The 13,816-nt window shown below is 44.5% G+C and overlaps 1 protein-coding gene across 1 annotated transcript in view; it reads left to right on the top strand.

Moving 5' to 3' along the window:
• Positions 1-2,456: 2,456 nt before the first annotated feature.
• mirr (iroquois-class homeodomain protein mirror) overlaps positions 2,457-13,816 on the top strand; it is a 34,579-nt gene continuing 23,219 nt past the window's right edge. The window contains exon 1 of the mRNA XM_069132074.1: positions 2,457-5,694. Within this exon, the coding sequence (XP_068988175.1) occupies positions 5,656-5,694 (39 nt within the window). The 5' untranslated portion in view covers positions 2,457-5,655. The remainder of the gene's footprint in view (positions 5,695-13,816) is intronic.

The following is a 13,816-nucleotide window of genomic DNA, read 5'->3' as shown; positions in this document are numbered from 1 at the left end:
CAGTTTTTATGCATTTTCAAAGTAACAGATAAAGAAGACGTACGCTTGCATATAATAGTTATTGTATGCCTGAACTTACGGGCTTCACTTAAGAATCTTTATTACAGCGTGTATCGCTTACCGTACGTTATCTTAACCTATGTTCTCGTATTCTAGGGAAATCCCGTGATAAAGAACATGATAACTATGTTTAAATGTATTGTTACAATCGTATAATGTGCTTTTATTACACAATCTGATTAACAGTTCGTATTTTTATTTTTAGCTTTGCATAAATTATTTAATAATATCTTGGAAGAATTTAATTACGATAAGAAAATGTATATTACATATAATAAATATGAATGACTTATGTAAATACGGGATGTTAGCGTGCGTCGCATCAGAAAATAGGATTTTTATACATTATTTTAATTATTTCTTCCATAATTTATTAACACTTATACAAGCCTAGAATTGCAAACACACAACTCTTCAAAACGCCACGAGTCCATTCTGCATAAGGTGGTATGTGTATATGTAACGTTAAACCGTATCATCTTTCCTTTCATTTACATTCAAATTCACGGCAAAATGCGAATCATTAGTTGAAGCGTAACAATGCGTAGGGCCAATGCATTTAACATGAATTGCATGTACGTACTGTGCTAGACTATAGACTATAGAGTAGGACGCATTAACATGTTAATGCCTTGTCTCGCGCTACAGTTAACTGTCTCATCTCACTACAGCTAAACGTGTTGGTTGATCCACGGCATTAGTAATTCAAAGCGCGGAGACACCTATAGTGCGCACAGTCATAATAAAACACCCCCAACGGTATACCACCGTTTGTAGATTGACTCGCTACAAATTGCTCCATTACGATTAATTCCATTTTGTAATCGATATTCCGCTTACGAGTTAACACACGCGAAAAGAAAAGGAAAACGTTGTATAAACAGTGAGATGCGACAGAGTTTTTCAAAAGATATGATTTACGACGGTCGCGCCATAAATAATTCAAGGTTTATTAGTCAATGGTGATGTGGTGATAACACACGATTTAAAAACGATCCTTTGCCGAGAATTTCGTGACACTGGCGGCTACATCGGTAATTCGATTTATCGGTAACTTGTATAGAGTATAGCGAGAGGAACACGATACAAAGCCACTATTACTCCCTGTTGGCTCCTTAATTCCCGATTCCGAAGACGCACGGTTGATCCTCGTAACACACGCACAGAGACGGGAAATCCAAAATCGATGTGCGACGACATCGGTCAGCGGCTTAGCTTGGGCGTAGTCGTAGCGGAACGTCGACGTTCTGTGCCGTCGACAAATTCGGTGTCGCATTCTCGGAAAGTCACCGTTGTAGGGATAGAAACTGATCAGGCAAGGGGAGTTTAAGGTGGAGTCAAAGAGCGGGAGAGAGAGACGGGAGTGGAAGACTTGCGAGTAAAACAAAGAGAGAAAATCCCTTGAGCAGGAGCATACCTTCTACGACACACACTGGAATGACACTCGCGTATATTGACTCGTACACTTGCACACGAGCTTACAAAGCGTATACGCATAGTAGCGGCCTCTTGAAGTCACCGGTAGAAGGGTATGGAGGAACCATGAGGAGAGGAGTGAGAGTTGCGCGCGGCTATGTGTAGACCGCGGTGTTAACAAACGGTACACTAATGTTTCACGTCTCGGTGTGCCTCACCGTATGCTTCTATCTCGCTCCAGCTTGCGGAATCTCTCTGTTCCGCAATGTGTTCCTCCGTCGACGTCGCCGTGGCGAGCAAGAGCGCGAAGTAGTAGCTCAACGTGCTGCGCACACTGCGGGGTGATGAGAAAGGCAGTGGCACGATTTGGTGGTAGTACGAGTAGCTTCGAATATAGAGGGGGTAGGGAAAGGTGATAAAGGCGGGGCAAGGTTAGTCCGCGCCCACGGAGGGGAAAAAAGCCGAGCTCCGCACCCACCGCGGTGTATTAGAGGGGAGACGAAAGAAGTGTGGAAGGGGACGATTTATCCAGTTTCCTCTCTCTCTCTTTCTCCTATGCACCGTCGAACACCACTACAGAGATTCGTTTAAGCGAGAGGGGTAAGCGCGAGCGTGTGAGTTTCACCACGAAACGACAAAAATATCTTCGCTGGCAGGTACTCTCGTAGGTAGGTGTGTATATCGGCAATCTGCCGGCCGGCGAAAAATGTCAGTGCACCTTTTTACCCACCCCGCGAACCACATCGGCCCCTTCGACTGTCCCCACCCGTTCTGGCGAATGTCCTCCCCCGCAAACTCTATGCTCGCGATCCACCACCTACAGCCGCCCCTACCCGCCCCTTTGATCGGCGGTCGCGCCAGGAGGGCGACAAGTAAGCGCGAGGAGGCGAGTTCCCTTGAAAGAACTGCGCAAAACACACTTTCGCGATGCCACGGCCGAAGTCGTCGTTGTCGTCATCGTATCCGTCGCTCGCCGTTGTCAACTTGTATATTGTTAGTGATCATCGGCACGTTGCCGCACTCGCGTACAACGGCCACGGACCAATCGCCCAATTCGGTTGGCGATAGTCGACCGAACTTGTCGTTCGACGTGAATCAGTTTTTAAATTCAACCGTGACTACGTGAAAAGAATTTGAAATCTCGAGGATCAATAGCGAGCGCGTCGTTTGTCATAGCAGGACTTTCTAAAACCGATGAGAATTGGTGGTGAAACGCGCAATGGGACATCCACGCATCATCGGCGCATTAAACTGCCGGTACGCGTTTATGCCGCGTAAACGTGCTCGTGTAATACGTTCGTCAGCTGGTGATCGTGCCTTTCACTGTATAAGTGTCGAGCGAGAGAGACGTCGCGACGGTGTTGGATCGAAGTGAAAAGCAAACGCGAAGTCAAAGTTGGACAGAAAGAGAGAAAAGTTGTGTAGTCAAGTGTCGCGTTGTGTGTGGAGCAAGAGGAAGGATCTCAGGAGGTGGGGGCCAGTGGTGTAGCGAGGGGACACCAAGTAGTTGACGATCGCCGCGGTGAAGGAGAAGAGATAGAAAGAGAAAGAAATAGAGTGGGAATATCGTAGTGGTAGTGGTGGTGGTGGGGAAACGTCAGAGTGTGCGGTCGTGTCCAAGAAAGAGGTGGAGAAGCGAACAGCAACGGGAGAGAGGGCAGCGAACAAACTACCGGGAAGAAGTCAGCGGCAAGTAAAGCAGCGCCGCCGAGGCTAAACTTCAGGATCTATCGAACTAAAATTGTCGTGTAGTTTCTGCCTCCTCTTCTCGCCCCTCCTAGCGCAACCTACCTCTCCCTTGACCCCACCAGAGCCCAACACGGTGGCAACGGCAGCATCTCGGCCGGTTGCGCCCCCTCTGACTCGAGCACCCATCCCCTCCACAAAACGAAAGCCGAACGAAGAGGGAAGAAAGCGGCGACGGTGGGGCGTCACGAGGGACGAGGAGCGTGCGATCGAGGGAGAAGAAGAGATCGGAACGTGTTGAGAAAGAGAGAGACCGAGAAACAGAAAGAGGAAAAGGAGAGAAAGAGAGGGAAGAACGGGTAACGAAGTGAGAGGGGGTAGGCAGGGAGCGCGTTAGCTGGCCCCACGGGCGACTCACCATATTTTATTGTCGCGTTTGCCGACGCTAACCGCTGGTGTACGGCTCCGTGCCCGATCTACGAAGATGCCGACCTGACTCGAAGAGAAGAGAAGTACACAGAACACTCGGCCTACTAGTAGAGTGCGGTACGAATTCGCGTGGGTTCGAGGTGCCGGTAGTGGCATCATCAGCCACCAGCAGAGGTGGCACCAGCTCCCCCACTACACCGCGCGGCGTGCCGGCCTGGACCCTCCCACCCGTCTCACCGAGGGCAAACCATCTCGCAAAAATCGTCCCCCTTTCCATGGAAGGAAAAGAACTACGGCGACGACTCTGCCACCACCACTGTCGAGCCGACCGTTTCTCGTCACTACCACCACCACCATCGGCACACTACCATCGTTATCGCCAGCGCCACCGTCACTGTACCGCCGCCTCCTCCTACACCGCGATCAACCGTCATCTCGGGGAACGAGGATACCAGAACTTACGGATTTCGATTGCGTTGTTCGCTCCTTCGACGAACATACTACTTATAAACCACCGCTGGATTTACCATCACCTATTTACGTTTTCGGTGATTACCGATCAAAATCAAATGTCAGTGCCGATTTAAAAAAAGTGCGCGTGTGGATTGAACTCAACGGATAATCGAGATACTTATCGTTGATCGAATCATTATCCTTTGTAGCGCGCGCAAAAGAAGTTTCCGCCAAGTTCGGAAGGAGAGAGGGAAGAGTCGTCGCATGGACACGCGCCCTCCTTGTACCCCCTCTAAACAGTGAAAACATATACATACACACGCGTGTAGACGCACACGCACGCGAATCACGCAGAGGAGAAGACAGAAGTGCCGGGGCATTATACACGTGTGAGCCGCGCCAGTTTGTAGTTACTTGTTTAGAGTGCGCGCATGGATTTCGTGGTACTGTACAATCTGTGAGTTAAGAAAATTCGTATCGACGAATTTTCGATTAACAAAAAAAAAAAGAAAGAAAATACAAGCTGTTCCGCGACGTCACTACACGGGGTGCGAAACAATCCGCCGTGTGGACGTATTCTACGAGCAAGAGAAGAAAAAAAGGAGAGCGGTGTGCGCGAACAAGTCGAACCTCACCTTTCCTTTTTCACGAACGTCTCTCCGTCACCATCGCTCGAGTTCTCGACCTACCACTCTCTCCCTCTCTATCTCTCGTTTCGCCTCTTGTCCGTCCCTCTAGCGCTTCCTCTCGCTCGCTCCTCCCTCTATTCCGTCTCGCTTTCTCATTTCCTCTCTTTCTATATCACGTTTTCTTCTTCGCACTCACACTTATGTACCTCCGCCTTCCTAACCGCTGAGCGGAGGACTGGATTCCGTCGAAAAGAAACGACGATTCGGAGGATAGTCGCGACCGATCATAGCTGGCGCGTCGATCGGATCAACGACGTGAGTTAGCTACACGAGCGAATCATCCACCGGCGCGTATAATACCCACATTCAAGTACCGTGTTAATACTGTTGTAATTAGTTTATGGTTTACCGTTTTCTGCTCGTAAAACATCGTCTCTATTACCTGGACAAAACGATCCTTATTTTTCGATCTCGATCGTACACGGTGGCTAGTGTGAACTGTTCTCGTTGACTTACGGTTGTCATCGCTCTGTGCTAGTCGTGAACGAGTCCCGAAACCAACAGTGTCATCTACACGACTGCGTTGCGGTCAAAGCTTGGAAAACTGGTCCCTGCCTCTCTGGTGCCTGCGTCTGTGACAGTGCGAGTGTATACGACTGAAGACCGCTTTCAGGGTTGAGTACAGTTTGGTACTAGACAGTGCAATAAAACACGCGCGAGTTACGTACATATAGTGAAAAATTTCTCTCCGCTTTTTACGCTGTTTTGTCATTTGTGACTATATCTGTACAACTCTATTTCTTTCTCGTCGCGTGCCACGTGGTGAAAAGAAAGAAATTAAGAAGGGATACACGGAGAAAAGAAAAAAGCAAAAGTGATAGTTGTTTCGAGTGACTTGGTGAGACTGCAACAGATGCCACAGTCTGAAAGGATGATCGCGTAGCGGCGCCCGACCATCACGGCCCTGAGTGGCCGACACATCATGTCACAGTTCTCTTTTCGAGGATCACCAAATCTACAGGTGAGTCCTCCACTTTTCGTGCTTATTCGCTTTTTTGATTCGAAATCTATCGTTTACCAGGATAGTTTAGCGATTGCGTCGAGTGACACGATTACGATAGTGATTGATGTACTTTCGAATCGATGTCTTTCGATGACATCAATCAGCGCGTTGTAACTGAACTCAAACGTCTGATTTGTGAACTTCGTTGCTTCATTGTCGATATCATTCAAGGAAACTGTATCAAGTTTTGATTTAATCGAGCAAACGAGTCTTATGAAAGTAGGAATACAAAGTATACACACAGGAATTTGCATATTTATACGTTGTGGCGTTATAATAGGAAAGATAGATGCTAGACAAACCGATCAAAACATGTTTATCTATCCCTTTATTCATGCGCATTATGTTAAAAAACAGGGAACAACATAGATTTCTTTCGTTATCTGTGACGTCATTCACATCTAATCGTTTTATCATGAAACTATTAAAAGAATCTTTTTGCTTCTATCATGTTTGAAGGTTCTCTTGCAACAGAAAGAGGAAGCTTATTATATCCAGTCGTTATGTTATGTATATGTTTAAATTTAGCATAATTTACCTCAAGTACCTTTTTGTTCATAAAGTTCTGAGCAATGAAGGACTTAAAATCAATTTCCTTGGTCTTGGAAAAGATAGTCTTATACAAGAGCAAAATAAAGGAAACATTAGCTGTATCTACATGTGACTACGATAACTGGGGAAACAAAAGTTGATATTGAAATATCCGTGACAAGTGCGCGCATATTTCAACGTTGAACGTTCGATATCGGAAGAAACGCAAAGTACACAATTCTAGAACCATCATGATATGTAGTTGTCGTTCGGTCGGTAGATGTACGAATCCGGATATAATTTCAACCGTTTGAAAGTCAAATGTATTCAACGGTCAAAAGCCTCACCTATTTGTGACTATCTGTTCCTTCTCGTGTGTGACTTCGCATATGCCAAGCTAACCAGCGAATGAATCGTTTACGCCGTTGACTATTCACCGCGAAAGCGGATATCGTCCCTGCCGTTGCGGACGCGCTTTTACGAGCTGTCGAGGAAGCTGCTTTCTTCGTTCCCCCGAGTTACGACTGTTGCTTGATTTCGTTGGAAGAGGCTATTAACGAAATTGCACGTGATACATTTTCAACTTCTTTAATCTTTGGGATTTCCCCGATGTATTTAATGTGTTTGTCGTATACTAAAAATGGCTTGTTATGATTTCTGTAGCCATTAGTGTATGAAATACTTTTAGAACTAATATTAAAGTAATAATATTACAATAACGTTACGTTATAGGAGGTTTGAAGATATAAAATAGGAAGAATTAACAAGCGAATTGAGTATCATAGAGAACGTAATTTAGTGGTGGCGCTGCTGAAATTTTAACTGTAATATGGCGCTCGAATTTTGTATGCCACGAGAGCAATTTCTTAATATATTCAGTTAAGTTTAATCTCGTCCACATGAATTGATTACATAGATTAAAGACGTTATAAGCTTTCAAAAATTACCATTTAGATTAATCGTTATATCTTATTAACTTTGAAATTACAAAGTCTATATACATATAGGTATTATGGATAAAACATGAGATTTAGAGATGGCGCTGTCACAAAATCACACCCTGCGAAACATACAAACTTCATACGTGGCATGTATGATATATCACGCGTTTACAATTTTCCAACTTGTTTATGTCGTCCAACTATATCAGTGTAAATGAGTTATCCATAAAAATTTCAAGTCGAAAGCCTAACAATTAGTCGCCGCACCGATTCATTTCGGTTGCATGACCGCAACGGATAATTTGTAGCGTGGGATCTTGTTCGTTGCGAAAATGGATAGCCGTTGGCAAGCCTGAGAGATTCGGTACCACGTGTCCTGACATGTTGCATATAGGTGTACGTTGCATACCTATGCACTGTGCATAGCGCCGAGCTGAGAACATGTGTTGCCACGCCTAAAGCAACGTTCCGAAATGATCGAAGAGCTTGCGCCCGGCTAGAATAATTATCTCGTCTTACCATGAACGAGCTTTTTACCATGAACGACCTTTTTGCCGCGATATCTACGCTGTTGGTATGGCTACAACGCGTCTTTAAAATGACGATTCGAACGCCCCTTTTTTTATCATTAACGTTCCTTAAAATATGTTATTACTTCTACATAATTTATAGAATATAAGAACTGTTCTTATAGTCTTACATCTGTGTACTGGAAATAGTGTTTAAGTTTAAAAATTAAGTTAGAAATTTTGTCTACATGCTTAAAATATACTTTTTCTGTACATTTGTATTTTCTGAATAAATTAGTTTATTATGTAACGTTTAAAAAGCTTAATCATCTTCGCGGGTTCGTACAAAATTGTTATACTACTACTTTGTACACGAAAGTGGTTAACCGTGTTTCTACCGGACACGCTTTGTCTAGTAGACTAAAATAACGTGTTTGAAAGGTGGCAATTTTTCACGTGACCAACAATTCAAAATAGCAATCGATAATGCCTTCTGTAAACAAGGCACGAAGCATATAGTGGAATCGTTTGCGTATCACATTGTTTAAGTGCCGATAAAAATTAATGGTTTATTATCTATGAGTATTACTCCACTTATAACACAGTTAAATAAACAAGCAAGCACTTTAGTCACGGTTGTTGTTTTATCGTTGACATACTTTTCTTTCCGATTCCCGTTGCCCGTCATCTTTACAAGTTAATCATAGCGTCGCTTAGCGCACATCATTTGTTATACCATAATAATTAGAGAGAGAGAGAGAGAGCCGTTGAATCATCGAACGCCACTTTCTCGAAGAGCGTGTGCGACATTTTATCATAATTATGTCACAGCCTAGCTAAAAATCAATGATAAGCTGCATTTATATTCCGTCGTTCATGAAGCCAAGTTTTGTCCTTTTATCTCCTATATTCTTCCTTTTTTCGTGGTCTGTTCGTCTAATAAACAATAAGATGTTAATTGTAGTTAGCTCTCTTATTGTGGATATATCAGCTTCGTATCGGTTGACATTTGCGCTACGTCGATGACGTAACGAGTCGTTGCGCCCGTCGAAGGAATTGCAAGCCATAAGTACGTACAACACGCGAAGCGTGTAAACTGATCGTTAATAACTGCAAACTACATTCAGGTGTGTTCAACATCGGCTATCGTTGAGTACTTTCTTAATTTTCAACCGGTGATACTCGTCTCGACGAAATCATACTGAACTGTTCAATTTTAATTTCTTCATCACGATAGAAATCACTCCGTATTCTTACTTAACCTTACACCATCATTTCGATTAGATTTCTCCGATTGAAACCTCTGGTGGTATACTTGTTAAGAAGCATTCACGACAACGAACATGTTTCACGTTCGTTCTCGTATGAGTGCAATGTGTTTAGTGTTTACGGCGAGAAAAAGGAATGTCCTCGGTATGGCAACGGGCTTTAATTTTGGCCTGAAAAACACTGAGCGGTTCACCCTCGAAGAATGAAGATCGCGTCTCGCAGCAACGACGACCGAGCATTAAATTTAGAACGTGATGAATTCATATCGCTAATCTGTGTCATTAAATCTAATTGAAGTAACGATACCTCCATCCTTTCCGTCAGGTCGTATCACTCTTTCTTAAATCCGTTGTGTATTTTTGTCTCTGAACATATCAAAAGCGAAGTGACTCCAGACAAGATCAAGACCGAACGAGTGTATTTTTGTATTTCTCCATATCGCGGACGATTTCCATTTTGAGATAAGCAAAGATTGCAAGTATGATATAGAGTTGAAATAACTTTTAATATGAATAGCTTTTGATCGAAGGTTATCTTGTTTGCCTATGAGCGTTGAAAATAAAAATCAGCAGAAAAGGTGCTATAGACTTTCTTAAATAAGATAATCCGAAGGCAACATTTCTATGTACACTAACGTGTAAATATTACCTTAACACTAATCATTAACACATAACATTCCATATGTAAGTATAAATCATTCTATACACGTTTACCTTCATACTTTCCATTTGGTTTTTATATATCAAGCCGAACATATGTCCAGGATTTACGTAAATATAGCTGTGCGGCATGTACATTCTTTTTTTGGCAAGCCTCTATCTGTTCTTATCAGTATCCGTCCTTCTAAAATTCCATATGCTTTTCGTATCTTTGTAACACACATACAATGTCTTCGACATTCGTGATAGTAGTAATAGCCCACGTTTGTAGACGAAAGTACAAAAAGCGTTGAGCGCGATTATAGCGCAAGCTCGCCACGAAATTACCTTCGTGGCCGCTTCTCGTGACCGCCCTTCTCCACGACTCGAATCATAAATCGAGTTGCCGTGGAATTCGTGGAATTGCGAGGCCTGCGTAATCCGCGTGATATCGAAGCGCGAGGTGGTGGCGAGTGGCGAGGGAAGAAAATTCGGCCGCGTTTCTAGCCTCTACCGGAATGCGATTCCGCAGGGGCAGAGCGTATGACGATGGACGACCATCACGAAGTGGTCGCGACTAGAATTCCTGAATGACGCTGGTCGCGTAAAAATTATGAATGGCCATATTATTGCAAGTTGGCAGCGAGATGTGCCGCAGCACGATACGTTGCTATATAGATACGATCTCCGGTAGTAGTTTGCGCCCGGCAGTTAGCGCTGTTTCGCTCGCTGACTCGACGCTACTCGATCCAATCGAGCTGACTCAGATCCTCCGCCCTCACTCTCTTGCACGTTCGCGCTCTCCTTCTTCCTCTCTTCCTTGCTCTTTCACTTCTTTTCTCCGTCTCTTGGTGCTTCGCTGTTGCCTCATTGCATTCATTCACTCTCGCATGCTGGTTCTTCTCTCTCTCCTCTCTTTTCCTTTCTTTCAAGTCCTGTCTCTTGTTCCTTCCGATCGTTGTTACCCCTTTCTCTCTCCCACCCACTTCTGCCCTCCTTTTTCTCTCCTTTCCACGGATTCTTCTATTCATTCATTCGAGCACACGCTCTCACGCGTTTTGCACCCGTTTTTCTTTTGCTTTCTTCCCTTCTTTTTTCTCCCTTGCCACTCTCTTGCCACCAACTTTCCTCTTTTTCACCTTTCTTTTATTTAGTTCTCTTTTTAGCCACCGTCTTTTATTTTCTTAGCCTTTAAATTCTCTTTTTTCTTCCTCTTCTATCTTTTTTCTTAATCGTTCTTTCTTACTTCGAATTCATTCAGCCCGAGTTTCGCGACCGCCTTTCCAACTAACAGCCCCCTGTCACACCCCTACCCTGATCTCCTTTGGAATAAATGCACGGTGTCCGTTGCAGTTACACGCATACAATCGCACATATAGAGCTGCGTGTGTTGAACGCGTGCAAGGAGCCGTGCGTGCGGCGTTGTGACAGGAACATTGTTGCTGGTTGACGGTCACCATGCGCCTGAGACTTCCGGCGCTCCGGTTACATTTCGACATAGCGGTCCAATTGTCGTCGCCGATAAATCAGCCAGGCTTTATCGTTCGCGATTAGTCTTTATGAAATCTGCTAGCCTCTTTCTTCCGCTTCGATTCCGCTGCTGTCGATACTGCTACGTAGAATCGGCAGATAAAGAGTCGAGAATCAAACCTCGCGAATCAAACACGCACGGTTATGATTCGAGTAATACATACGAGGTTAACCTTACTCATACACTTTATCTCGTTTTAGCTGGAATAAGCTGTATCGCATAAAATAGCATATATTAAATATAGCGATATTTGTACATATTTCTTTTTTCTATAGTGATTGAAGGATTCGAGGAAAACTAGACGTACCATTTGTCGTACAAAGACAGCGTTCAGTGGAAATCCTACGAACGAAACAGAGAGATTATATATTTCTAACTGTGTGTCTCTCCATTTAATCTCGAAAAACTCCGCTCCCCGTCGTGAAGACTAGCCCCACTTACAAACTTCGCCCATGAAGGATAGAGTCTTGACAACTTAATGATTCCCGGATACGAAAACACCAATCCCTTCCTCAACTTTGTGTGAGTTCATCAATATCGAAGCCTCTCGTACTTCTCTTCATCCTAACTTTATCTCTTGAAAACAAAAAACCCTATCACTGCATCGACGTTGCTCTAAAATAATTCGGTCGAATGAACCGCAGAAACCTACCTATAATGAAACATCCTTACCAGAGTAACCCTGTTACCGTTGAAAATCCACCGGCAGAATCTTCCCGGTCTAAGAACGTCCATCGAACAATGGGATCCTCCTTCCGTGAGGACGCAAATGTTCGATCAGTTTTTACTGAGAGAAACGTCGTTCTATGGATTTCTCGTTGCTCGGGGATGGGAGACGTCGATGCAGATTCTACGGAAGCCAAAGAGAGAGAATGCTAAGTTCTGAGGTAGAAAGATCGGCGTGTAATCGGTGTTGGAAGCGTTCGAGGGAAGGCGAGACGCGCCGCAGATCTCTGATCGTTCGCGCGCGCGGCAGCTGGATAATTTATTGAAATTGTCGTTACAGGAGTCGTTGCTATTTTATCCAAGCGGAGACGTGAGCACACGTTTTCCACGCGCGTGTAACGGTAGTGGTACCCGCGCGAAAGAAGGGTTCAGTCGCGAATGCCTAATCTTTCTCACGGTATAAATCATTGGTTCGCGACCACCGATCTCTGCGTATGTGTGTGTGTGTATCGCGTGCAGTGCAATAAATTCCGCGGGGCTGCTTGTAAACGAACCATTACGAATTCGGTGTCCCGTGACTTTCCTGTTTCAGCGGTTTCCCCGTCTGTTTCTCTGTATTCCGAGATCGTTTAACCCTTAGCAGTCCGCGAACATTGCAGTCAGTTCCAATTCGTGTTGGGACGAATTTTTTCCCTTGCCAGCTAGCAACTTGTATGGTGGAATAGCCACGTGGTTGTTAGTCGAAGTACGCGAAACTCGCTCTCGAGAGCAGAGTAGATTTCCTGGTAATTGATGTTGTTAGAGACGTTTAGGTACAGACTGTGTACCTCCTTTGGAATAGTGTTTCCATTTTTTTCTTAAAAAACGCGAAATTGTCTTCAGAAGTAAAGTGAAGTCAAAGAGATTGTTATAATATGTGCTCTACCTAATATCATTGGTTCTTCGTCATCGTTGAAGGAACTTATACACAAACAAAGAATATCTAACTATGTATTAAGAAATCGTAACTAGTATTGTTAATAAACGTATAACTATATCTCGAAGATAAAAAATCCACACCTTTCGTAGGGTAAACCTACACTATACAAGCAAATAAAAAAAAAAATGTCCTTATCGAGGCATACATTTAGATAACTCTGACTCTGCACAGAGACACGACTCGATTCGGTCTTCGCTAGAGAAGGAGACAGGATCGAAAGCGAGGCGTGAAAAACAGATCACAGATTAGTCGCAGGAAGAGTGTCTCGAGCTCGAGTTTCGAGTTTTGTTTCTCGCAACGCAACATCTAACACGTTGCTTTGAGATTACAAAGTAACTTTTTTCCGAGCGATAAGCCTCGGTATCGCTTAATAGCCTGGCTCGACTACGTGTGTGTATGTTTAATAGAGATCGAGGTGCCTAGGTATACCGGCACGGAGAATACGATCATGCCAACGAGGACGAAAGTATCGTGCGACAATGCGTAGAGACGGATGTATACCGGTATCGTTCGGCTGACAGTGTTAGCAAATGACGCCGGATGCGCTATTGTATCGTCGCGAGTTCTCTTTTGATAACGCCACTCACGCTGTTAATCGCATTACGGCGAAACTTAGGTGTCAGATGGCGATCCTGCGGAGAGTCCAGAACCAAAGACCGCTCGTTCCTCGTCTGCTCGCTTTTGTCGAAACGCGTGCAAATCTTTCTCGCCGCCCTTTAACCTTCTTCCGTGCTCGGGAACCATGATTGTCTCTCCGTTCGTTCGCAACCCCTTGCCTCGATCTTACGTTTTGATAACGTTCCTCCAGTCAACCGTCTTATATACGAGAGCCGCGAGTGTGAAGGAGCGTACCGATTAGTAACGAGCAGCGAATTAATTTAACCGGATACCGCGCAGCACATGCGGCCACAGTGAAACCCCGTGAGAACGAACGATTTCACGGTTTATCAGATTTCGTTTACATTCGGGGTCCTAGGAACCAAAACCGACCAGGTTTCCTGCCTTTTCGGTGTGCT

The sequence above is a fragment of the Bombus flavifrons genome, chromosome 1 (assembly GCF_040668555.2).
Source record: "Bombus flavifrons isolate JBK064 chromosome 1, iyBomFlav1_principal, whole genome shotgun sequence".
Classification (NCBI taxonomy): Eukaryota; Metazoa; Arthropoda; class Insecta; order Hymenoptera; family Apidae; genus Bombus; species Bombus flavifrons.
Note: the sequence above shows the minus strand (reverse complement) of the source record. Positions and strands in the feature narration are given on the sequence as shown.